Source organism: Neopsephotus bourkii, unplaced genomic scaffold (assembly GCF_033783945.1).
Source record: "Neopsephotus bourkii isolate Nb327-2 ecotype Australia unplaced genomic scaffold, CSIRO-AGI_Nbou_v1 NB_768, whole genome shotgun sequence".
Classification (NCBI taxonomy): domain Eukaryota; kingdom Metazoa; phylum Chordata; class Aves; order Psittaciformes; family Psittacidae; genus Neopsephotus; species Neopsephotus bourkii.
In genome coordinates, this window is record NW_026901264.1 from 497,194 (window position 1) to 524,900 (window position 27,707).

The window sequence follows — 27,707 nt, forward strand, 5'->3', positions numbered from 1 at the left end:
TGGCAGCCACAGCTTCTGTGGGCAACCTGTGCCTCACCACCCTTACAGGGAAGAACTTCTTCCTTATATCTAACCTGAACTTCCCCTGTTTAAGTTTAAATCCATCACCCCTTGTCCTATCACTACAGTCCCTGATGACGAGTCCCTCTTCAGCATCCTTGTAGACCCCCTTCAGATATTGGAAGGCTGCTCTGAGGTCTCCACACAGCTTCTCTTCTCCATGTCCTGATGTTCAGGACACCAGAACTACACACAGTGCTGCGAATGGGTTCTCACAGGAGCAGAGTAGAGGGGCAGGATCACCTCCTTCAATCTGCTGGTCACACTAAATAATTTGTAGCAATATATATATACACACACATAAATACAATATGGCCACACTGAGTGGTCAATCATGGAATCATAGAATGGTTTGGGTTAGAAAGGACCTTAAAATCATCTAGTTCCAACCCCCTGCCTTCTAAGGATATCACCATTCAGATGCATTACAACAGTAATTCTAATTTCATTCCACATTTGGCTGAACTCTATGACAATCATTTGCAGATGGACAAGCATTTACCTGAAAAAGTTTCTGGCCCTTTTGTCACTGATGCTTGTTGGATATTATTCAGAATTTTTTTCCTACTGTGTGTGGGTTTTTTGCACCATACAATTTTGCCTTTCACAACATGTTTTATGCCAATTAAAAAATGGCAGAAAATTTAAAGAACAATTGTGTGATAGAGAAGAGGGAAGCTCAATATTAGATATAGGGATTTCTTCTGCTACCTGTAACTGGATTAGCATTACCACTGCTGAAAAAAAACCTTGACAAATGAAGTCAAATCCATGTGATTTTTGCTATTTGTAAGTAGCTGATTAGAATTTTAGCCCCACATTTGAATTTCCTGGGTTTGCTCACCACTTTGACATGCATCATTTGTCATTTGGGTCCTCTTTCTCAAACAAACATCAGTTGAGGATTTAAACCTACCAATCTGAGTGAGCCACCTTGCGATGCAGCCATATACTTCATCCAGGATGATGATGACAACCAAGTTGATAATGACAGCAGTGGCAGTGACGGTGACCCGAACACTGGAGCGGCCCGAGGGAGTTGAACTGATTGCCAGTGCTGCTGCAGTCGAGATCCTATATATGATGACTCCAAACACGATAGCGAACGTCAGCCCTACCTACAAGTAAGAACAGCATAGCCTCTTATGAAAGATTTAACTATAAATACTTTGCTTGGAACTTAGTGGTGACCTTAAAAATGGGGTCCCTGGGCCAAGTCCCCCAGTTCTGCATGAAGACTCCCAGTCACTTTGATGAACTGTGGGAAAATATCCTCTTTTGCTAGAAATTTGATCATCACATGGAAAAAATGATACAAGGATGACATAATCACATGCAAAGGGATATTTTTTATTCTTTTTTCCCAAAAAAGCCCTAAATGTAAACTGCTTTGAATCAGAATCACAGAGTGGTTTGGGTTGGAAGGGACCTTAAAGCTTATCCAGTTCCAACCCCCTACCATGGGCAGGGACACCTTCCACTAGACCAGGGACCAGGTTGCTTCAAGCCCTGTCAAACCTGACCTTGAACACTGCCAGGGATGCAGTTTACAACTTCCTTGGGCAACCTATACTTGCTGATATTAAAAGTATTAGTGGGCTTCCTTTCAGCCCTAATGGCAACAGCATAGATCCACTGGATTTGCTTAATTATAAAATCAAGCCAGCATTGAAGCAGAGAGGAGTATTTCAGCTTAAGTCTGCACATAAGCCTTCAAATACCTTACTCAAACTCTCTATGCTGTCATAATCCCAAACTGAAATTCAATCTGATAAATCAACACACTTCTTGGCAATGTAAAGGTGTACAAAATCTTACTCAACTTTTTTTGCTTAAATAGATGAATAATTTTAAAATGTGATTCTTATAAAGTCCAAATTCTTCAACTGGGATTATCAGATTTACTGCAGTTCCATTCTCTGAAAATACAATTACAAAAAACTAAGCCAATCCCAAAAAAAATTAAATTAACTGAGCTGGTCTGGAATAGTCTACCTTTAGAAAGGGCTTAAGCTTTTCTATGCAACAGCTAATGTGTTCTATGTCTTTAATTATTATTTCTTAAAAATTTGTTTTAAATGCTGATGCTTTATCAGCAAATGGAGGAAGGCTCTTCTCATCCTTCTTGCACCTTTTTCCCTCAGTGCTGTCTTTGCAATCCTGCTGTTTGTGATATGGTATAACTACAAATTTGTCCGATTCATTAAAGATTCTTGCAATCAGGACTGCAATTGGCAACATCAAGTTTTGCTTCTGTGACCCCATTTTTCATAGAATCCCAGACTGGTTTGCATTGGAAGAGACCTTAAAGCTCATCCAGTTCCAACCCCCTGCCACAGGCAGGGACACCTTCCACTAGACCAGGTTGCTCCAAGCCCCGTCCAACCTGGCCTTGAACACTGCCAGGGATGGGGCAGCCACAGCTTCTCTGGGCAACCTGTGCCAGCACCTCAGCACCCTCACAGGGAAGAACTTCTGCCTCAGATCTCATTTGAATCTCCCCTGTCAAGATAAACCCATTCTCCCTTGTCCTGTCCCTACAGGCCCTTGTCAAAAGCTCCTCTCCAGCTTTCTTGTAGACTCCTTTTAGCTACTGGAAAACTGCTATAAATGTCTCCCTGGAGACATTTTTCCCCTACCCTATTTAGGTATTCTTATTTCTTTACTGGAAAGAGATGGAAAAGTATGAATACCAACTCTTGAAAAGACTTTTAGATTATAAAACAGTAAAACGGTTGAATTTTTTTCTCTGAGGAAAAGCCATCGAGAGCCACATTAGTCTCAAAGTCTGTCACGGTTTCCATCTCTTCTGTTCTATACAATGAGTCAGTAACGAAAATTACAGATTTTACTGGGTGATGCTTACCATGAAGATAATGCCAACAAAATTGGTTAAATAGGCTGGAAAACGATCCTTCCATGTCAGCTTTTCTTTATCTGTCTAAAATGGGGGGGGGAAAGGGTATGTTTAATAAAGACAAAATGTGATTTTGCACACATGACAAAACAGAGAGGGGGAAGAACAGGCTGGCAAATACACAATCAGTTAGAAGATGTAGACACAGTGTTTACAGTTACAATTCCACGCAGGCAAATTGTTTACCCTGTATCTAGGTTCAAATTGGCCAAAAGCCTGCCCCAGTAGTATAAATAAACCAGATTTTTCTGTATACTTTTTGAGGGAAACATAGAAACAGGCTGTCAGAAACCATGAAGTAAGGTTTCTCTTACTGTTAAATATTTTATTTTCCCTTCCCTAGAAAAATCCTCCTTCTTCCTCTCTCACTCCACAGTTAATATTTGCAGCTTTGCAGTTGCACAACTGGTTCTGCTGAAATATGGAATCATAGAATCCCAGACTGGTTTGGGTTGGAAGGGACCCTAAAGCTCATCCAGTTCCAACTCCCTGCCATGGGCAGGGACACCTTCCACTAGACCAGGTTGCTCCAAGCCCCGTCCAACCTGGCCTTGAACACTGCCAGGGATGGGGCAGCCACAGCCCCTCTGGGCAAAGACTAACTGCTGCTGAATAACTTCAAGATGAAAACACAGTTGGCAGGGAAGACCTTGTTTTGGTATGAGGTAATTCGCTCAATAAGAGTGATTTTTAACTACCTGACTATCCACATGGGATTCAATGGACCATGCCAATAGCATTAAGATGCACACATATAATAACTCTTTATAGGATACCCTAAATATGGTCAACCAGCCACTGCCTTAACTGGCTATGAAAGTGTGATTTACAACAGTACTGGTCATCTAGAGTCTTCCATAAACTTTGATGCCAGGAATTGCTTCTAAACACCAGAAAATAAGCAGGAAGGAAGCTGATGCACACTTTACAATGAACATCAAAATATTACTCCAATCCTACTTTTATTACATGCACATTGTCTCAGGAAAGTGCAAGCAACTCTTCCAACACACAGCCCATGCTCAACTGCAATATGTAATGTCAGTCCAGGATGTAAATCTAAGATTAGCCATGCAGTGCCATTCCCAGTGCATAGAAACAGCGTCCCAGAGAGTGAAGAATAAACAAGGAAAGGGAGGGGAAGAAACCAAGAACTGAATGTGAATATTAAACAAGGTTTAACAGCCAAAACCAAATTGATTTGTGTCTTCCATAATTACTCATAAATTGAGTTTCTTCATAAGTTTGAATTAAAAGAACCATTTTCACCCCAGCCATGACTGTCTTAACTCTTTGTGTCCATTTGTTTGCTGTCTCTTCTGGAAAATATCGGTGCTTCTGATGGCAGCCAAAGGGAACAAAAACAGGGTTGGGCAATATAGCATTACGAAGCACTGCTAAATTGATCTCCATAGTCTCTACTGACTCGGCATACATAGCAGTTTAGCCACAAGTGAATGTTCTATTAGTTTGTTTAAGGCTCTGTGTTTCAGCTTTCAGTTAATAAAACACCACCACCAAAAGACAAACCTGCGCCCCAACTCCTAGGGTAGATGAAGCGATACTGCAAAGAATATCCCCTTTTTAATTTAGGATTGTGCCCTTCTTTTACCCTGAAGATATAAAAAGAATGTCCAAAGATTTTTTTTTTTTTTTCCCTTTAATTGGACTTCTCTTGAAAAATATAAGCAGTTTTTTGCTTAGCTTTAGATATTTCTCTTTAAGATTTCCATGTTGTCTTACAGCCTTTGGATTTGAACTTTAACACTCTAGATCCCAATGCAAGATAATTACCAAGTCTTTCAGAAAAAAACCTTTCTCATGTTTCCCAAATTAGTAACATCCACATTGAACACAGCCCAAAAAGCTATAAATAGTCTGGTTAAAGGGAAAAAAAAAAAAAAAGGAGAAAATCCTCTTTTAATTGCTCATCTTTCATATTCCACTATGTGGAGGCCACCATTTTGTCTGATTATCCTACAGCCGTCCACATCTAAGTTCTGAATTGTTAATACACCCAAAAGTACAGTGAGTCACAGGGTTTTAGTGGACATATCTGTATTTAAATATGGCTTAGCCAGCAGATAAGAGGGCAGCAACCCTAATTCCTTCCCTTCTGCAAGAAATTTTAAAACAGTGGTGCAAGTAAGGCATCCTATAGATCAACAGAATCATTCCACCATCAGCTTTGTAGATTTTCCTAAGAGAGGCACAACTGTACTCAAGTACCATGACAAAGAACCATGCACATTTAGTTTAACGCCAGTCCAACCTATATATTCTGTCTTTAAAAGTGTGTTTCATGTTAATGTGGTTATTGCAGTTGTATTTTCATGGGTTTTTCATAAAAATCCCAGTTTAGGATATGATTCCATGCTGCTGTGCCACTTCCAACAGATACAAAAGAGTAATTTCTGCCAGCAGATTTTCTTTATTGCTGGAGCTTTTACTTCTCTTCTTCAAAACATGGTCATACAAATGGCTGAATTTGTGCAGTGAAGGGGGAATAACCTCTGGTAAGGTGGAAACCAGGATGTGGGGAGAAAAGGAGCTTTTCCACATGGGTGAGCTGCTGACAGATAGTAAGAGGGAAGAAATTACAGCCTCAGTGAAAGCTGCTTATAGGGACTATGCTGTCTGTTGATGAGATGCAAGTGCTCCTGAGGTGACCAGCAGCACCTTTTCCACAGTAAAGACCAAGTTAAAAGCATAAAGTGAGCAATACCTTATTCAGTGGGGATAAAATGGAAGTAACGTTTTGTAAAAGGAAGAAAGCTATTATTATCAAAGCTGGAATTTGGCAAGGAAATTGGTGTTTATACTCTTTATAAATGCTCTAGTAATGTTTTATTTACAACCAAAGTCTAGCAAGACAGAGAACTTTCCCTCAGAGGCTTTAGCTACTGAGACCAGCACAGAATATGTTTTGTTACAGGTTTCTCAAACTTGATTCATTAGCCGAAAAGGAGCACCCCTTCAATCAGGCTCAGTTAGTTTCCCTAAGCCATAATCTTGTATTTTTGTAAGTACTGAAGCCGTTCTAGACTTGTCAGGTCTGATCAGGTTTTGTCCACTGGTGTACATCAAGTATCCCATGTATGCTGGGACCAAAGACATCTGGAACTTAAAAACAGTGTGCAGTGGCTCCGATCGTTACCTATTTCTTAGTCTTGGGTCAGTGCCTATAAAGGAACTGCTTCTTTTTCAGTCTTTTCTAAGTGAAACAGATGAATGTTTTTACCATACCTCTTTATGTTTGTGTTCTTTTCTCAGTGATTTTTCTAAAACTTTAGCTTCATACTCCGCTCTTGGATGATCCTGTGAAATAAGTCATATTTAATAAAAAGCAAAACTTCTTTTTATAGCAGATAGATATGAACTGTTTGGCAAGTCAATTTTTTGGTGATTTTCAAGTTTTCTAACTAAATTCCAATTTGCTCAGTATGCCATTCACAGCTCTAGAGCAGCAACTACAGAATGATCTGGACTCACTACCACACACCTAGTTGCAATGCTATGGAGATTAAATTTAATACCTGAGAGTATAGAGCACAACCTGCAGATATCATGGTTCATACCGAGTAACATTATGATTGGATTTTAATACTTTTTTTTTTTATATAAATTAGAGTTTGCATGTCATTGACTGTAATTTCAGTGAGGGGAACAGTTATCTGCTGTAAGTATATAAATACTGGGCTTTGGGATCTCAGAAAATTGTCCATTTGGGGTCTTTGCCTAATCTGGTCTGGGACAGCATCCACAGATTACCCAGGGCGTTGAAGTAGAGGATGTAGGAAGCACTCAGAAGTAAGAGTCAGCCAAAAGATTCAGAAAGATTCACAGATTCAGAATTCAGGATAATTTTGCATTTACAAAAGACTCAGAGTTCACAAGTATGCATTGGATGGGAAACAGAATGGAGTTGAAAAAAGTCTGAACAAGTGGAGAAGGGGAGGGTATAAAGGCAAAGAGACCAGTGGGAGGTCTAAAGAAAATCTGATGCTCGAAAAAGGTGAAGATCAAAAGTTGCATTCATCAGTGGACATGTAATAAAAAAGGCAAGAGCAATTAAAAAAAAATGTTTTCCAAACCTTGACTGCCTCCTTCAGGAAACCAGAAAAAAACATGAAAAACAAGGGAAAAAAAAAAAACACAACAAAAAAAAGAAAGAAACAAAAATTTGATTACAGAATGTTGCAGATCATATTGGACTTATATTTTAAAAATACATGAAACAAGCATAGGTACAGTGGATGGCTAGACACTACCAAAAAAGTACCAGTTTACTCCTGTTCTATACCATTTAATAATATTACTGTAAGTATTGCATAGAATCCCAGACTGGTTTGTGTTGGAAGGGATCTTACAGCTCATCCAGTCCCAACCCTCTGCCACTAGGCAGGGACACCTTCCACTAGACCAGGTTGCTCCAAGCCCTGGCCAACCTGGCCTTGAACACTGCCAGGGATGGGGCAGCCTCAGCTTCTCTGGCCAACCTGTGCCAGCGCCTCAGCACCCTCACAGGAAACAATTTCTGCCTAAAATCTCATCTCAATCTCCCATCTGAAAAAAGCCATTCCCCCTTGTCCGGTCCCTACAGGCCCTTGTAAAATTATAAACTAGGTGTCCCTAAAAACACCAGAAGATGAGACATTGGGATTTTGCCTATCCTTTGAAACCCCGATTCTTCAACCTATTACTAGCTAAAGTATCACCCAAATCAGCATAGCAGGCGCTTAAATTAATTGCCAAATCAATGACTTTATTATCTAGCATTGACTACACAAAATAAAGAATAAAATATACTGTATTAACAGCTGCTGATTTTGTGGTGTAGAGCTCTGAACTCAGACATGAAGGGAACAGACATCAGAAAGATACAGTTAATCCTTTCATGTATGCTAACAACAAGTTACCAAAAATAAGAGAGCAGTATAGTATCCAGGAAGTAAATCCCTGTAGGCTCTCCCAGGAAAATAGGTATAATCTAGCTAAGCATGCCTAAATATATTATGAAGGAGATAAATATATTAAGAGGAAATAATTCAAGAAGAAAAATTCTGGGGGTGAGAGGAACAAGAACTGTGCCAGGCTTTTCAAGTTGCACAGTGTTAAACCCAGAGCTCGTGAGGTTTCTAGTTTCACGTGAGCAATATTTGTTGTGTTATCTATTTAGAACATCTAGAGATATGACAAGGGCAGTCATACTTCTTTTAATAATAACAACAGTAAGAAAAGAGCCAGCAGCCAGTCAACAACACGACAGGAAAATGGAAGGGTTTCTACCACCTCTTGAGTGCAGTAAGTCCAGGGCAAGGCTAACCTATAGTCCAGGAAAGTGTCTCCCTCTTTGTAAAGTGATAACGTTAAAAACGAAAAGGTGGGATACAGCTTCTCAGCTAAGGATTTTCCCTTCTTTTCTTCTAAAACTTCACTGATCTTTAAGAACTTTTTTTCCTCACAGATTCAGCCTTTTCCCCTTAATTCTATTCAGTACATGTAGTATAAACCTGGCTAGGGATATTATTATTTTTGTTTTAGCCAACACAAAAAATCCATCACCTCTGCATTGTATTCCTCCCATTGCCCCAAGCCCACATATCTGGAAATATTTTCTTAGGTATTTTCCAAGTCAGGGCTTGATCCTACATCATTAACAGGAATTTTTCAGTGCTGTTTTTCTTTTACAGTGCTGTAACTTTACCAGCTTCGGAATGTTCATTTCTGATTTACAGCAGTGTGAGCTGAATGAGGTCCTTAACTGTTAGCACCCTGACATCAGCAGAGCAGTAAGGTCTGAGCTGTATATTCCATGCCTACACTGCTAGGCGTGACCCAACTACACACTTTAGGATTGGATTTTGTGGCTATATAATTATATTTCTATGGCTACAAGATGTAGTAGTCATACCCTTGCTATAAAAACCTCAAATAGTTCATGTACAGAGAATTTCCTTTCTTCTAAGTGACTCAACGGCCCCAAGAGCTGTTCCCCATGAGGCAATGTCTATCAGCTCAGGGCAAGGAGCTATGGGTAACGCCAGAGTGGAAGTCAAAGAGCCAGAACTGAAGGGACAAACCTCCTCCTCTTCAAACCCAGTCAGGTCCCACCTGTAGTTGAGACGCATCTGTTTTCTCTTCCAGTGTTCCATAAAGGTGGCAGCTGAAACAACAGTTTAACAATTAGTTTGACGTTTTTACCACTGGGATTTGTCTTGAGAGGCACGCCAGCCACGCTCCACATTGCCTCAGGTCTGAGGAGGTGCAATACTGTGTCATGTCCCACAGGTTATCTTAATTTTTATTACTGTTTTATTCACCATTAATATCTTCTACCTAGGAAACACTGGTATGCTAGAAGCCAAACTTTGTATCTAGGTAAGCTAAAAGAAAGGGCATTTATTACATCCACAGCTTTACGTAGAAAGATGCCTACAACATTTCAGAGGTCTAAGAAATCCAAACTTAATGAAATATTTGTTGGTGTGACTAATGATATTGTTGGTCTTCATCTGCATATAACTCCATCCATAAGTCCAAACAAACCTGTGTTTTATCTCTATGAAATATGAATTATAACTCCATCCATAAGTCCAAACAAACCTGTGTTTTATCTCTATGAAATATGAATTATATAACTATCCTTGTATTGGTGGTACAGTTACTCCCTCAAAGACATCAAGATAAAGCATTTTGATATTGTTATAATTACATCCGTCTTCATAGCATGGTTATCTCTAGGTCATCACACCCAAACCCATATACTAATGACAGTGTGAAAGCTGCACATGGACAGGCTACTAAAGAGGAATGCTTTAAGGGTTTTTATCATTAAGACACTGTAATTTTCTTTTTGATGGAGAAGACTTACAGACAAGAAACCTCATTCAAGCAATTCTTGAGTCCAAGTGAATGATTGAGGTCTGTATCAGTCTATCTGCCTCTGAGACTAAGCAAATTTTCAGAGGACACATTTAGATGCTGGGAATACAAAACTGCTGTATAATAAGTGATTATGGAAGAGACAAGTCTACCAAGAAATGGTGTTCCCAGAGTTTCCTGCAGTGCGTATTAACAGATGTGCTCAGAAACGTTCATATCCAGAAAAAAAACAGAGGCAGGGAGAGGGTAAGAAAGTTGAATAGAGAGGAAAGGACACCCTCATGACTGGAACCAGGCGAGGGTCATGACATTCATTTTGCTTTCCAAGCAAAATTCTCTGTGCAAAACTTACAACTGAGCCTCTTTACAAATGACTGGCTTCCTATAAACTGAGACGGCCCTAGCGGTGTCTTAAGAGGGTCTGTGTCATTGTCCTGGAATTGCCTTCCCTCTCCCCACCACTGGCAATTCTCACACTGGGGTCTGCAACTTCAGCAGACAGTGGAAAGAGGGAAAATGAAGATGCTGTTTCTTAGTGCTACTCAAAATCCTTCTGTAGCACTTGACTTATACCAATGCAAAATGAAAAGTCTGCATCTGAAACCCAGCCAGCCCATTCCAAAAGTTCCCAGTGAACATGCCAGGTAGTGATGCCACTTTGCCAAGTCCACCTGCATCATCACATTCCATCTGGGCCCATAAGCATAAGTAGAACTTAAAAATTCCCCATGGTTACTGTCCAGATGATCTTACCCGGATTCTCTGACATTTTTAATGCTGTTTAATACTGAACAGCACTGGGCCACAGTCCATGTTTAATGCTGAACTTCTGACCGGGGCTCAGTTCGCTGCTATAGCTGTTTTAATGCTCGTGTGAGTGAAGTTTTCCAGGGTGTTACAATACCACCATGATACAAAGAAAGCCTGGCCAAATGTTTGCTCACAATCATACCACTGAACGTGTGCTCATTTTCTTGCTATGCTAAGGAGGAAACCCAAGTAACCTCCTCTTCCTCAACTCTGCGACTGCACACGAACCTAATGAAACTTCTCTTTACGGGCAGAGGTGCTCACAAACAGCACCAGAGACTCCATGTGTGCCTATGTTTAGAAACAGATAGTTTTGATTGAGACTACTTCCTTAGAACATAAAGTGCTTATTTCATTTTTATTTATAAACCATTTAGACAAATCCTTTAGACAGGAAATTTCTAACTAACCCAATTCAGAACTATGTGGACAAAGTCCTGAATTCAAAATGACCTCTTTGAAACAACATTTGAGTTTATATGGTATTGTACCACAATAAAATTTTATGTTGACCCTGAAAACCTTGAGGGATTTCACATCCCACTCCTAAGCTCTCTCAGATATTAAGCCTGCTTCTGTATAGAGCACAGAAACTGGCTTCTGCCAATGTGCCTTACTTTGCCCAAGAATGTAAAAATAAGGATGGATGGACCCCTAGTTGTTTGCTAAGGAAAGGGAGGGAAACGGCATTACTTTTTTAACAACAGTATTATATGCCAAGAGTCATGTGGATTTCACTTTAATGGTAAATAAGGGAGACAAAAACCGATACTTGACTCTCTATGTGGGAGAATCAGACTATTTAAAGTCTCTGACGCTGCATTCTGCTTTGGGATGTATCGCATTTCTTCCTGTATGCAACATGGCAAGATGATGATCTGTAAGATAGTGATCCCTCCTCTCTTCTGTGAAGCTAGTTGAGTTCAACTTCCCAGCACCACTTCCCTGCTTTCCCTCTGAACCTGCCATGCTCCAACTCCCCAGTGTTCTTAAAATCCCTCTGCAGGACTCTCCTTGTTCTGTTACGGTACTTGATAATGCTGTTAGCACTGCATCATTACGTCATTATCTCAAATGGAGACCTTGATCAAAATTATGTTGAATGGTACTAAAATCAGTTCAGAGGAATGGTTACGTAAGAATGGTTCCCTACATACTAGAACAAATAAAAACTTAGGCTATAGTTTTCAGGTTAAATATAAGCCAAAACTGGTTATTTGCTAACTCTGTACAGGAAGGGCAAACATCATCTTGTGCTGCTTTCCCTGTCTCTGGGAATATGTGGCCAAAGTGCAAAACTGCTGGAAACAACACACATTTTTCTGTTCTCTGAAGCCTCTATAGGGCTGCCAGTTACAAACACAAGTTTTGAACCCCATCAGTTTCCATTTATCTAGCAGGCCCTCTTGGTCCCCAGCGAAGATGACTGGAGGCTCCTCTCCTCCAAGCACCCATGCTGGAGGAACCATGCACCCCATGGGGATCTCCTTGGGGGAGGAGAAGGGAGGAGAAAAGCCCTCAATAACCATTACTGAAGACAAATATTTCATGAGAGGGTTAATATTTTTAACCAAGTTTGACGGACATGCCAAAAAAGATTAAAGTGATGTGCTCAAAGGGCAGACAGCATCCAGAAAAATACCTCTAATGCCACCATTCTTGCTTCATAGTCTACATGCATGATGTCTGCCTGCTTAATTGCATCTCAGAACAGACTCAGGAATCAATGCTGGTTTCTCCTGAGACACCGAAGGCCATTACACTTCCCTGTGGAGCCCTCCCCTCAGCCCCAGAGTACATTAATCTATTTCTTCTGTAATGGCCTAAAGTGGAAGCTGGCTCTGCAAATAGGTTTGGGTTATTTATTTACATATTTATGTTTTGGCAATCTGTGCAGTCCCGTTAATGAAATTTTGACCTACCACACAGCAGTTTTATGACAGATGCTTAACAGTTTCATTTGACATTCATCTTGAGCAACTTTGTGAATTTTAGCTTTCAGTCGAGAATATAAATTTGGGTGTGACAGTTTCATGGGGGAAAAAAGAATGGAAAGAAAAAAAAAAGGAAACACAAAAAAAATATAAGTTATTCATATAATTAACTGCCTGAGTATAAATAAACTGCTTTATCTCTTCTGTTTCTTCCTGTTGTATTTTAAAAAATTAAAAACTTAACATGAAGGCATGTGTCTTCTTACCCCAGAGAGCCATGAAGACTGAGAAGAAGACAGTTGCAGGGTTATCAAACAGATGACTTGCACGAGCAGTCGCACAAGCAGAGCTCATCTTCCAGTAACTGCATGTTCTGTCACACAAGGGACACATGGTGATGTTGTTTCTCTGGTCACACATTTCCATACTGCAAAGAAGAAACAAGACAGAGAAAAAAGCATGGTCATTTTGGCTCCATCTTCCATGTCCCACTGATCTTTCTTCCTTTTGCACAGTATCTGCTGCTGGTTTGTAGGCCCAGCAGATCCTACTCTCCCAGTGCTTCCCAGCTCTTGCTCCAGCGAGTGGCTCTGCCCACAACCTAGCCCATTGTAGGGGCTGAAATCCTCACAAGGCTGCTGTCTTCCTCCATCCCCAGCCCTACTTGTTTTCCAGGGAATAGGAGAGATGCAGTATGAGATGCATAAGGCTCCATGCTATTTACTATGGGATCTTACAGTAAAAAAAAAAAACAAAACACATCATTCTGGTTTTGAAATACTAACTACAGCAGTAGGTAAGGGACAAGGGAAGTGCTGAGGATCAAGAGTCTGGAGTTCAACCAACTTCTCTTCTATGCGTTCCATCTGTGAAACAGTAACAGCAACCCTCCCTTTGACTTTCTTCAGCTGCTGGAAGCAGTACAAAACAATCTTAGTGAACAAAAAAAAAACGTCTATTTTTTGATATCCATTATCTGCTTTGTCACTCAGGGCTTATGGTTGCAGTACAAACTGCATAATTTTCATCTTCAGCTGATGATACAGGCAAGGCAAATAATGCTAAATTATAGGGCTTTAAGAACATTATAATACAAAACTTACTAAAATGAAAAATAGTACAATGTCAAGATTTTGTTAACCTGATCACAGCGGCTTATTTAAGGCATGTATAATCTTGATTCATCTTTATGTCACACAATGCTTTCTGCAGCATTTTATGATGACAAGCACTAAACCCTACCATTAGCAGTATTTTGTGGTTTGTTTTAACATAATGATCTGAGTTAGGGAAAAAAAATAACAACCACCTGAGCAACTGGCCAAGAATTATTTTTAGCACATCAATGCAAATTGCACAAGTCAATTTAACAATAAATGCTAATGATTTAAAACTGTGCTGCAGTTCTGCTGCCTGCTCTCAGCCCTTGGGAGCGCTCCATAGCTTACTGCCAGCAGGAATCAGTGGGACTGTAAACTCACCACGGGCAGGGACACCTTCCACTAGACCAAGTTGCTCCAAGCCCCGTCCAAGCTGGCCTTGACACTTCAGTAACAAAACATTTCTCGAGAAAGGTACCTTTGAGTTTCTAGTGGCCTCTGATAATAGAACTTGTTTATTTCTTTAGTTTACCTAGGTATATTCTCATCCACTGTTGCACAGCCATATAGGAAAACGATAATCCCAACAACTGAAGCTGGAATAAGCATCTGCGTATAAACTCCCAGCCAGGCAAAATATAGTCCAATCTTCTCTCCAAAGTACTTTCTGAAATACATTTTAAAAAGAGAATTGAGAGAGATAAATGTTTTCTATTTCTTAAAATATAACATGGCTAAAATTACAAATTGCAGCTGGATTAAGCATGGACAAAGTTAAGAGCCAGTGACCTGTGGGAATTTTGTCTTCTCAGAGGACTTTCTTTCTCATGATGCTTGGAGTTAATCCAGCAATAGAGGCACCATGAAAGTAAATCAGTCAGACTAGTAGTTTTTTCCCGTGTTTCTGCTGTGTAAATTGGTATCTTTGGATCTTCTGTGAGCAAATCCTCCTAAAAAAGCACCACATTTTCTCCAGAGCCTCAGCTCTCACCATGAGCAGACAAAATTCATTAAAAATATATCCCCTGCAAGCTTTCACACTAGGTCGGATACATCAGTGTGACTCTAAACTCACAGAAAACTCCTTTTCTCCCAGTGAATATCCCATTCTCTGGAATCCCCCAGGGTGACACTGAAGGCAGCATCCCTGTGGGGACACTAATACAAGCATCACCATTCAGAGGTTCAGTGTTCCCCATGGAAACATGACAGGAAGGGCTGAACTCTCACCTCACCAGGTCGATTGGCTGGTACTTGTAAAAAACACCATAGCTCGCCCACTCCTCACACAGGATCTGTGAAACAGAAAGGCAAAAGAGAAAGCTAAAGCACTTGGACATGAACATTTTCTCTTTTGGACCCAGCAAACTGCAGAGCCCAGGCTGTGGATCCGGTCTTACCGCTTTGTGGTTTCAACCCATCATCTGCCAATACACGCAGAGTGCATTAAGTATTAAAAACAAATTTGCTGATTTGGCATGCTGTAATACAGTGAAGAATTCTAGTACATTAAAAGGCTCTTCAGCAACTGGATTGATGGATAACTATAGCAGGGACAGGGAGAGTAGTCCTGATTTTATGATCTGTAGAAGGTATCTAGCAGAATGGATGTGAAAGATGGACATGCTTTGACTTAGAAGACAAAAAAAAAAATTTAGAATGAACTGTTTTGTTTTCACTATACAAGCTATTATATTCATCATCCATGAAGAGGTACTGCGCAGAGGCGCCTCAAAGGCTGCATTTAGGAGGTTTTCAGCTTTAAAACTAACAGAACACAATGATTTCCACTTATCCTTTTGATTAGGATAGAGGCCAAGGAACAATGATCCCCATTAGTGATTTATAAAATTGAGTCCCTCACAAAAATAGGTTTCTCTGAGACCTTCAACTTAACTTTTACTTCATAAAATACATAAATAGTGCTTCTCAGATCTGATTTTTTCTTCATTCAGTTCAGCTAACAGAGTGAGCAAGAAGTAAGCATGCATACAAAAATACTAGAGAAGGCAAACGGTGCTCGCTGGCCACCCAGTCATCACCTCCTCTGTGGAACAAAGGGAAAATAAGCTTGACATCTGTTTGTGAAGTCATGTCTTCCTTCACTGCTTTTCTCCCTGCTCCATCACAGTGACATGAACTTGGTTGCAGGATGTTCCTGGACTAAATACTGATATTTCAGAGAGATGCTTTGATGGTCATTTCTGTTTCCATTAATTCATCTAGCTACTTTTCTCAAGTGTAAGAGCATAAACTGATTAGTGCTGAAGTATTCATTTTCATCAAGCCTTGGGTAAAAAAAAGAAAAAAAAAAAAAAAGGCAGAAAAATTCAGAGCTTCGTTATACAAGCATCCAGTGATGTGTGAGGGCTGCACAACCAGCCCAGGTGTGGAAGAAACTGCAACAGGGAACCGAGACCTAAACCAGCTCATAGAATCCAACACTGCTTTGTGCTGGAAGGGACCTTAAAACTCATTCAGTTCCAACCCCTGCCACAGGCTTGGATACCTTCCACTAGACCAGGCTGCTCCAAGCCCCGTCCAACCTGGCCTTGAACACTGCCAGGGATGGGGCAGCCACAGCTTCTCTGGGTAACCTGTACCAGCACCTCAGCACCTTTATCGTGAAGAGTATATTAAGATTAATCTTGTTCACAAAAGATCAGAACAAACAGGATGCTTTTGCTTCAGTCGGTAGGCTATTCTAACATGAGAAGCTTGACAGATGTCAGCCTCCTCCATCTCTCCAGTGAAATGCCCTGCTGCTGCCTGGGTCCATTTCTACTTCTTGCCTTTTATCACAGAGAAGTCATGCAGCCAACAGCATTTCTAGAGCAGTTCTGCAATCCTCCTGCTAAAGCACTAACACAAGCTTTCCGAGCTGAACTGCTGTGCTTCTTGTGCAAATGCATTAAATCATTCAAAGTATTACAACTTTACTTTTACAGAAATACCACATCAAAGTCCAAGTGGAGCGTGGATTTTGCCTTGGAAATTTTGTTTTTATTCTGTTTTAAGTTTCTTTCAACCATATTTTCCAACAGTTTAAGGCCAGCTGCCTATGCCTGGGAAACAGTTAATAATTTGGGACACCTCAACATCCTTGTGCACTAGCTAAGACCCTCTTATTATTTATTTTTACTTTATTTTTACAAGCTAAGTTTGTGCCAGCTATTAGATTATTTTTCTGTGACCTAAACTGATCAGGCATATCAGGAAAATGCTAAACTAAGGAGATTTTGCATCAGTGCCATGTTTTAATTTTGTACAACATTCAAACTAAATTCGTGCCTAAGGTACGAATGAATTCTCTTATTTATCCTGACATTTATCAGCCTGATATTCAAAGCACAGCCTCAAAGGTCAGTGCACAAGCTCTAAATATTTACTTCCTTTCTATGCCTCAAATCTTGAATTTTGTTGTTAAAAAAGGCACAAGCCTGGCCTAGCACTGGATTAGATTAAAGAAAGCTTCAAGAAACCAGAAGAGACGTGCCAAAACACACCAAAAGATTATTTGAGGCAACTGTAGTCAAAAGCCAAGGTGCACATTTCCAAACACAGTGAACTTGTGAAATGAGTGAATTTCTGAAGTTTGAAAAGTTAGTAATAGAGATGATAACCCAGATACTTTGAGAAAACATGGACTTTCATCCTATTTTTGGCTGAGCAATGCATTGCTTAATAATGAAATGACAGCTATGTGGTATTTTTATCACAAATCAGTAGAGGTGGGGAGTGAAAATAAAAGTCGCTCTCTTTTGATGAGCCATTTTCACATTAAGACCCAGAAGACCTTCAATTTTGGGTACCTATTTTTATATGACCAACATGAAGGGCTTTAGATCAGCTTTTCCTACAACCTGAATGTTCACAGCATTTCTTTGGAGATGTGACCATAAAACAAACTGTAAAGTTTCAAGTCTAAAAACCTGACATAAATGGCACCCAAATTTAGTGGCTCCTTCTGGGAGAACTGGTTATAATACCTCTACTTCTGATTATCTGTGATGCATAGACAAAAAGCCTCTCTTCTTTACAGAAGTGTGACAGGGAGTATACAGATATTGTATTAAAGTATTGAATTTATAAAATCAACATTTCTGTAAAGGTTGAAAAAATTGCTTTTTCTCACAGAAATATTACCTTCTAATAATTCCTACTCATTTTACTACAATAAATTTCTTTCAGTGTACAGACAATAAAAATACAATTTAAACGCCAGACTTAAGCCAAAAGTGATGCAATGCAGCAGTACACATCCATGGGGCAGGTCCTGGCTGAGCAGCCCACATTAAAGCTTTGCCGATAATGTCTTATTTCTGATAGATATTCAATCTTTATCTCTCCCAATAACTTCTGTGCTTATGTTTTCAACTGCCACCCTTATGTCCCCACAAGTTCTGATCCTCACAGCACATCAATTCAGCAGAAGTTGCAGTGCTGAGCCCAGAGCTCGCCATGGAGCACATCAGGATTTATGTCAGATACAGACATCAGAATACAACTGAGCATACTCTCATTAGAGCTGGTGTGAAATTACACCACGTGAACTTTAGGAGTTCTATGTCATTGTTGTCAGTACTCTTACCCGCATGGCAAGAAATTTAACATTATAAAAGACCATATTTGGTCAAATTTAAACCTTGGAAAACACTGTATTTCTACTGCTTGGCATTTAGTGACGCTTTTTTTTGGTGGTATTCCAACAGGTGACTCCTCAGGCTGGGACTCCCGCAAATACATGAAACCCCCTTGATATCAACTTACTTTTCTGTCATTAGGTTCAATATTTTCACCTTCACAGTCACCCTTGAAAAGAAAAAAACAACAGAAAATGTGTGTCAGTCAGTGAGTCTCATCCAGAACTGCTTTGCATCTTGGATACCCATGTATCCCACTCAATGCATCAAAACCAGAAAAAGCAATCTGTAAAATAATGCTGTATTTTAGGAGGTCATTTGTCATAGCACACTTTGTCTTCTGTTGGCAGGCATATTAAGAAAGAGTAATAACATCTGTCACTGGGGCAAAAGAAATTAATAAGTGATAAAGGTGGCCTAAAAATGTCAAGGGAAAGGATGTGGTATTGCCATGGTATTTGGGGTTCAGCTCAGTCCACTTGAAACAGAAGAGACCAGTTGGGAGAGCTGATCCCTATCTAGACTCTCCAAACACTCAGGGCTGATTAGATTTGAGGTTTTAATTTGGAGCTATTTTTAAATATGATAAAGGAGTAAACCAAGACAATAACTTATATACAAGACTATCAGTAGCTGTCTAAAGACGTGAGACAAGTGCATGCAGAGAAGTTATTTAACCTTTCTCGATTTCTAAGCAATAATGATGTAGTTTAAAAATGTCTGACATTTATGATAAACATCAGGCAGATAAAAAGGCTGTTCTGATCTCAGCTACACTGAGATAAAACACTTATGGAACCATGCAAAAACAGTGTGAATAAGGGGAGCAGAAAACTAGGAAGACACACTTCATCTTCACATCCCATGCCAGAAAACCGGCTCTTCCTATGCTCACACAGCCAGCACATTGTGAGCGGCACGACTGCCACATCACCTTGAAATCTGCCAAGCCTCTCTGTAAGGGTCTAGTTAAGAGCAAGCGTGTTTGTCAGTTCCAGTTGAACCTGTGCATCTCTGGCAGGATCAAGTAGGAGTGCCACCAAAATTCCCTCCCTCTCTCTAACCCTCTCAAGAAACACTACAGTTGAACACAGTCTTGACGTCTTACTCGACTGCTCAAAAGCAGTCTTCAACAGGAAGAAGGTCTGCAGGCACATCCAGTCCCATGAAAGATGTCACTTCAAAGTCTTGCTTATGGTTCTTATTGTCTCTGTACTTGCAAGGAGGATGCCAGGGAGATGTGCATGAGGGAACTAGCCACTTGCTGCCCCAGGAATAAATATGTTTCCTAGCACTGATGCCAGGGATTGTGGGTGCAGAAGGTCATCAAATAACAGAAGCATTTCATTTGCTAAGCCACCAAAACAACTCTTCTAATGTTACATTCAAATGTCAGTTATGATCATCAGAGGCAGAACAAAGGTGGGGGATTCATTAAAAGCAAGCAGAATGATGGAAACGACCTGCAGAGGTTACTGCAGTCGTGATATAATCAAGCAGGAGGTCATGCCCAAAAACACTGATGTTTGAGATGATGCCATTAACAACACATTAATGATGTCAGGTAGTAGACATGTAAAATATATTGCAAGATCACTTACGTCATGCAAAGGATATGCAGCACTGTAAACTCCATTGGCAAGCAGGCTGGTGATCCCTTAAAAAATAAAGACATAATAGTAATTTATAATTTTGAGGTGAGACAGTCTCACTTTATCATCCTTCCTGAAGATTTCCCTCAAAATAACAGTCAGATAATGATTTTCCTGCCATCTCATTCCTTTCCATGTTGTTTCATTTTTAATTATATAGGTTATTAAACATGACTCATTTTATGAAATGGAAAACTGCAGAGAGCAAGAGGAAGTCATATATATTTGAGAATCAAGAATTAGAAGCCAATGACTTGAAATTAGTCATTAAAATAAATTGCATTTTCTGAAAAGTCAGTTTGATTGAAGGGCAAGCCTGCAGATTTGAAAGTGTGTAGCAGAAGGCTGGATCACGTGAAGAATATGGCTGGAATTGATGGCATATGGGAATACACATACGCACGCATCATCCACACAAAGTTTTGAATTCAGATTTCAGATTGATTAGAGAAATTGTAGGGAAAGCCTTTGCAAAGACCTTGGCATAATACTCACCATATTTACCACATTTTCGTCTTTTATTTAAAAGGGTAGCTTCCTTCTTTCTTCCCTCTCCTTTCCCTGTTTACACATCCGTTTATTAGTGACATGCATGAGGCTGAAAGCAATTAATGCTTCATCTATAAAATGTATGTGGCAAAAGGGACTTTGAGGAGTCCTGCTTCCTCAGGTGTGGTATTGCTCCCTAACTTGGGGCCAGAGTACAGGTGGGTTGGGAGGACTTAACGTGCAAGTTTGGAGGGCGCAACAGTGAGGGGCTCCCAAAGGTCACTTGGCTGGAATTGGACCTTTGAGGGCTGTAGCCCTCAAAGTGAGAATATCAGAGAAGTAATGTGCTACACTACATTACTTCTCTGATATTCTCGCTGCAGCTGCTGGCATTAATAGAGCTACTTCCAGTTATGGTGTATTACCCACATCTGAAGGTGCCATATTATCTGTGAAGATATATTTGGGGATTTAACATATCAGTCTTGGGTGCTGAATCAGACTAAGTCAAGTACTTAATGAGACATTAGGCAGAAGCTCTTCCCTGTGAGGGTGCTGAGGCGCTGGCACAGGGTGCCCAGAGAAGCTGTGGCTGCCCCGTCCCTGGCAGTGTTCAAGGCCAGGTTGGATGGGGCTTGGAGCAACCTGGTCTAGTGGAAGGTGTCCCTGCCTGTGGCAGGGGGTTGGAACTGGATGATCTTTAAGGTTCCTTCCAACCCAAACTATTCTGTGATTCTATACTTGTCTTTGTGCAAGGCTAAGCTCATTAATGCCAAATATATATGGCATCTTGGAGAATTTAAAAGTACTTAGAAAAACTAAAGAAAAAAGATGTACTACAGTGTGCTCCAGGTTGCCCATCAGTTCATTGATAAAAGTGTGGGATTAGATTTGGATTAACAGTGACTATGAACCAGGAAACAGCTCACTGAACAATGGGTTCCTGAGACTTTTTTGATTGTTCTTGAAATGAGAATTTTTCAAGTTCCTGACCATTTTTGAAATACTAATCACCTGCTGAAGGAACTGCTCCAGGAGGGTTTAGTATCTTGCAGTACCACTGATTTTCAAAGTCCTATTTAAGATTATAATAGCACTACGAATTGTCTGCAAATGTCTCCACATATCTGCAGAAACAACTAGTAGGGCTGTGAGACCAAGAGCTACATAGTACCCTTCTACATCTCAGCATTTAACAATAAAGGCACATTGACATTTTCACAAATTTTCATACTAAATAACAAAGACTGCAGTGTTCACTAGGCAGCTGCCTTTTTCCTGCTGGGCAGAAATGTTGCAGCATTATCTGTGTTTGCTCAAATCTATTTGCCACCTTTGCTGGGTTGTAACCCAGCATTCCAGTGCTGGAACACAAAGGACCTGATTGAGTTAGGCTGAGTGTACCCATGGATGGGCTAGCCTAATGACATTTTATTAGGTGCACTGTGTGGCCTTGCTAATCTCAGAATGATTCAGGAATCCTAACACCTTACCTTCCTTTAGTCTCTACCCTATTCAACTAATCTCTAATGTGTTTCCCATTTCTGGACACACACACATAAAAGAAAGAAAAATAAATAAATCGAGTTAACCAATTACAAAGCAAGAATTCAAACTGAGCTGTATGACCTTCCCCTTTCAAGAGTGCAAATACGTAATTTCCAATGAAAATGATCCAGCACCAGGCTCAAAAAAGGTCCTGAAAGTCACAGATTAATTTGGATTTCACATGCTACAGGGAAGCAGTTCTGTTAATACTGGCTGAACACCAAAATTTAGTATATATAAGGACTCAACAATTGTACATTGTATTTTGTTACTTCAACAGAAAAGTCAAAGCATGGAAATAATTTCTGGCATAATTATTCTTCTATTATTTGATGTATTTCTAAGCAGCTCATAGGTCAATATTGAACAGAACTACCTGTAATTCAAGTTCCCATTGTTTTATTTAAGCGCTTGTAGGCAAATATGTACCATAACAGATTCCAACAGTTATCAAACATTTTCTCACATGCATTTTTCTCTTACAAATTTGTTTCTATTGGCTTACTGTTAAGAAGCTTCGATCTGAAGGAATTCATCCTTCTACCTTCTATGATTTGGTTTATCAGTAACTATTTATTAACTCTGGTCCCCCAGTCAAGTATACACCTATCTATCATAATACACATAAAATCAAGTTTCTAAGTGCTGACAAATCTTAAGGTGACTTGATTTGCAACTGATGCTTACCTGCATTATGAATTGTTTTTACAGTGAAGCCCTAAGGCTGAAATCCTAAAAGTGACTTGCTGTGGCAGTACAAACTTCACACTCACTGACTTGCAGCAACTGCTCTAAGGGCTAAGAGATATGCCAACTTTCAGTCCATGCCTTAGTCCTGGGCTTTTTAATCTGGGTCATCTCAGTTCCATTTAGGACAGTGTTTGGAGCAGTCACCAATTAAGACCATTCCATTTAAGTCATTCAAAGGCAATCCCATGATAAAAATGTAAGGTTCCTACTTAGAAGGAATGAATCAAGACACAGACCTTCACTGCAGTTATTGAAATTCATGGTAATAACCTCATCCACATCAGTATGTGCAAAACTGAACCAGTGCAGAGCAGGTATCAGCCACTGGTTTATATCACCATCTAGTCCTGCTGCAAAGGACCCAACTAACATCTGCAGGGCCTATATGCTCACCATTTAATTTAGAGTTGAATCTATAAATTCATATTTGAAAAAAATCCAAATGGCTACATTACTTAAATTAAAGTTCCAAATAAAACCATTATATCCACATACATCAAATTAGAGAGCAGGGAAAAACCTGAACTCCACAGCTTGCATTTATTTTCAATACCTGAAAACAGTATCGATCTTAGAGCTAAATGGAGTTCCTTACCCATGCTGTATTTTGCTTTGGTACATGTTGTTCTTTTCAATATTTCATAAACCTATAGAAGTAAAATAAAAGAAACGAAAGGGTTACTTCAGCTACTGCCAGTGAAAAGCATGATCTTTTTGTGTACAGCTCAAATATTGGCAAAACCACAATGCCGATGAAGTCATCATTCTTTAATAAAAGTCGTGGTATTCAGAAGAGCAGGACTTAAAGATTTCCATGCAAGAGAGAAATGCTTAACAAAATACCAGCTACCAACATAATTGATTGTCGGAAACAGGGAAACATCTAACCTGTCACATATCAGAAATGCTGGTTTTGCTTATGGTAGACATTGATTACTGATCAAAAGCCCTCTTATACCAGGACCACACGATGTGCTGCACCAGCTCTTCCCTCACCTCTGACGGCACAAGCTGGCTTCAACCCAAGGATTTCAGCAGAGCTTCACGCTCCTAACATATCCACAGCATGCAGCTGCTCATCAGAAACTGGACTACCAGAGGGTGACCCTAAAACTTCTGGGTTTGCACAACCTCAGTGGCAAAACAGATGTCTTTATTTTAGGATTTATTGCATTTATTGTTAAATAACCTTCGCACATCTCAGCATGCTGCCTGAGTGGTGAAGCTTTCAGCCAATCTTGTGCTTTTAGGCAAGCACTGTGCCAGTGTGAGGCTGGCCAGGGAGAGGGCACTAGGGGAAAACCTCAAAGGCAACTGCTGCCCATTGCCTGGCCCGCCAGAGGAATCAGGGACCAGTTTCCTTTGGGATGACCACTAACCCATGCACTAACTTGATTGCCGCCCAATTCCCAGAGGGAAGGAAACAAGTGAGAGCATGCAGAGCAAGCCCCACAGCTCATCTGTCTGTCATCATCTTGGAGCAGCATGAGTTCAAGGGCTGTCACAGAGATTTCCAGTTATATAATGTATATTTTTATTTTAAATAAGTGAAAGGTCTTTGGCTTAGTTTCTATTCATCAAAGACCCACAGGCAGTGATTAGATTCCTGTTCGTTTTGGAGTGGGTGGAAGGGTCAATATTTGCACTGTGGTTTAAAAGTACCTATGAGAAAGGCAGGACAGAACTTTAAAGAAAGAAGAACACAAAGGATAAAATGATGCTTGGGAAACATTCAACATGTCTTCTATTACTGGGTGACTTACAGGGGTTTCAAACAAAGCAACATACTACCAGCATTTTTGTTATATGCCCAGTGTCCCTTGACTGGTTTACAAAACCCCCATCTTTCCTCTTCCTCCCAGCCTCTGCTATGAGCTCCTTTTGTTTCAGTTAGTTTTGCTCACCCTCTTGTTCTACAGTGCCATTTTGTCTTGCCATCTTTCTCAGCTTGTTGCCATGAATTTTAACTCTTCTTGTGCTCCCTTAAGTTTCTTGTACTTACAAGGGTTTTTAACATACATCTGGACATGTAAAGGAAAGTCTACATACAAAAGCTGCGCTTTTTTTTTTTTATATCTCAACTGAAATACTTTATCACAAATAAATCAATTCAGTGTTTGTCTTTTTCTTTTCCATCTCTGTTCTACTGCATCTGTCCTCCCTGGTCAAACACACACAGCCCTGATAACCTGTGGTTGCATCAAACCAGTGCATTTCAAGCTACAGGGAAATTACGTTCTAGGGTCGCCACACTGGAATTTCAAAGCAGGAAAGGGAAGTTAGATATCTTAACACCCGTTATCACGATAACAAGAAAAGGCAGCTATAAATGCGATATAAGCTCTTTTTGAAACCACTTAGCATCCCCAAAAGCTAATGTTAAATATAAAATAAAAGCATGCTCACAGTCACATTCCAATGCACTGATTAGCAGCAGTGGAATGGGGCAAAGAGTCCACATTATACTTGAAATGTGTTGCAGCAAGTCTGCTTGGCATGGACCCTTCCAACTGCCCTGGATTTCATATGGGCTGGATTGCAATTCCCCCCTCATTGGCTATAAAGGAGGCTACACCTTCTTCCCCACTCCATTTTATGTTCTGTAAGTCAAATGAAAGCACTGGAATGTAGTTTGTGGCATCATATTCCTGTCCTAGCCTTGATTTCTTGTTTAATTAACAAAGGAGAAGTCCTGAACTAGCACTGAAGGAGTAGAAAGACCCTAGAGCTGGCAAAGGGGTTATTAACACCACGACTAAGACAATATGCCCCACAAAGTATTTATATATGGTACTTACTATAGTGCTCCTCGTTTTGCTGTCAAAGAAGGAATCTCTGTCAGACAAATCAAATCTGTTAAAAGATTAGAAGGAAGCCCATTAGGTTAAAGAAGAAAAAAAAAAAAAAACCAGTAATATCCTGCTTTTCTTGTTCATTTCAATATTTCTATTGTTCCTGTGGATCTCCCATAGCTAATACTGAAGAATAGCTTGTAGAAACCTCGTTAAAAAGAAAGTACATCTCAACTGTCATATTTTAAAGAGTTCACCAGTTATATATTTCTGGGTTTTCCGTACACAAGAGGCTGTTGATGCTCACTGAAGTTGAATTCCCAACCACTGCTGGCCTTGAATTTTCCTAATAATCTTTACATCTTGTTTGCACATCAAACCCTGTGAGGCCGCTCTTGCCTCCCTTATTTAGCACAGACACAGGTAGGATCACTTTAAAAAGCCACCACTGCAAAAAGTATAAGGTACATCCACACCTAACCTAAGGGCCTTCTCCTTAGCTGCAGGAACATTCTACATGCAAGTCCAAGAACTTGTCAAATGTCACAAATATTGCCTGGCCCAAATGACACACACAACTACATCAGTGTTCTGCATTTCTTGATTAAAAAATAAAACCCCTTTATGTACCATGAAGAAATCCTGCCCTAGGACTGTTATTTGTTCCAGCTGGCACAAACATAAACACAACCTTCAAAGCTTCTTCTCTGGGATGTTGGCCAAGGAAGAGGAGCCGCAAAGCAATCCAGGGCAGTCAAAACTTTGGTTGGACCTCGCCTTATGATTTTTTCCTACGCCCACATTCACAGCTTAATCTTTCTGATTCGAAATTGAAGGCAAAGCTACCACCAACTTCATCACATTTCCAAAGACAAGGCCCGGTTGACAGAACATGTCTGAGCTGCCCATACTGGATGACTGAAATTATTCTGAAATTTATCAACCCACATCTTTGGCTATGAGTTTCACCAAGCATTTTGTTCTACATGGAAAAGAGACTATTGCAAATCACATTACAAATCGTGTTTGGCAAGTCTAAGAGTTGATGTGTGTAATTATATAGATATGTATTATATACCACAACAGTAGCTAAACCACAAAGATTTCACAAGAGGGGATCTACAAGCCTCATTCCTCAACAGTGAGTAAAAAGAAAAAAGTATATTTACTGCAAAACAGAAATATTCTTTATAATAATCGCAGAATCCCAGACTGGTTTGGGTTGGAAGGGATCTTAAAGCTCATCCAGTTCCAACCCCCTGTCAGGGGCAGGGACACCTTCCAGTAGACCAGGCTGCTGCAAGCCCCGTCCAGCCTGGCCTTGAACACTGCCAGGGATGGGGCAGCCACAGCTTCTCTGGGCAACCTGTGCCAGCGCCTCAGCACCCTCACAGGGAAGAACTTCTGCCTAAGAGCTCATCTCAGTCTCTCCTCTGTCAGGTTAAAGCCATTCCCCCTTGTCCAAATCTCCTCTCCAGATTTCTTCTAATCCCTAAGAAAGCATTGGCATCCATTTTCCCTGTCACCTTTTGGTGCCTTAGCTACTAGCAGAAAGGCTGGAACCTCTTGACATAGACATTTACAGAAAGCTTTCACTTACAAGTGCTGCTTCTCTCTGGAGAAGGGGTAGGAGAGGCGCTTCGCTGTCTGAGGTTTGTGTTCTGCTACTTTTGGCTGAATTGGTTCTGTTATTTTTTGAATGACAGAATTAATCTTTTTCAGAAGACCGTGAGTCTGATTGATCTGATACATCTGAGTGGGCAAAAAGAAAAACAGTAAAACCCCATTGCTTTTTGCTTACCCTTAAATGATAGTGAACTGTAAGGAATAAACCATCCATTACATAAATACATCACAATAAATTATCAAGAAGTATAGGTTACCTTCTTGAAAACATTCAGAAAGACAGAAGGATGGGAAAACCAAACCAAGGCAAGCAGAGGAAGGCTACTGCTCTTCTTCTGAGCTAAAACATGGCCTGTGTTTGATTCCAAATAATCAGACTGAGATGCGCAATGGACATATAGTCAGCACCGGCTCCTGAGACACCAGCTTCTTTGGCATTTACTATTTTCATTGTGCAATGGGACAAAAAAATGAAGGAGCCAGTGAGTCCCTGTTCAAAAC

The 27,707-nt window shown here is 40.2% G+C and overlaps 1 protein-coding gene across 5 annotated transcripts in view; it reads right to left on the reverse strand.

Annotated features, from left to right (window-relative positions):
* Positions 1-27,707, reverse strand: part of ANO1 (anoctamin 1) — an 80,708-nt gene that overhangs the window by 11,387 nt on the left and 41,614 nt on the right. Inside the window, exons 5-19 of one of the 5 annotated variants that reach the window (XM_061355012.1) lie at positions 27,181-27,332; positions 25,587-25,641; positions 23,384-23,435; positions 20,497-20,562; positions 19,951-20,006; positions 18,477-18,518; positions 14,937-15,001; positions 14,239-14,373; positions 12,873-13,033; positions 9,061-9,143; positions 7,072-7,083; positions 6,224-6,295; positions 4,238-4,315; positions 2,927-3,001; positions 977-1,178 (exon numbers count right to left, since the gene is read on the reverse strand). In XM_061355012.1, coding sequence (XP_061210996.1) covers positions 977-1,178; positions 2,927-3,001; positions 4,238-4,315; positions 6,224-6,295; positions 7,072-7,083; positions 9,061-9,143; positions 12,873-13,033; positions 14,239-14,373; positions 14,937-15,001; positions 18,477-18,518; positions 19,951-20,006; positions 20,497-20,562; positions 23,384-23,435; positions 25,587-25,641; positions 27,181-27,332 — 1,306 coding nt within the window. The remainder of the gene's footprint in view (positions 1-976; positions 1,179-2,926; positions 3,002-4,237; positions 4,316-6,223; positions 6,296-7,071; positions 7,084-9,060; positions 9,144-12,872; positions 13,034-14,238; positions 14,374-14,936; positions 15,002-18,476; positions 18,519-19,950; positions 20,007-20,496; positions 20,563-23,383; positions 23,436-25,586; positions 25,642-27,180; positions 27,333-27,707) is intronic. The other 4 variants (XM_061355008.1, XM_061355010.1, XM_061355009.1 and 1 more) reach the window with 4 other exon arrangements.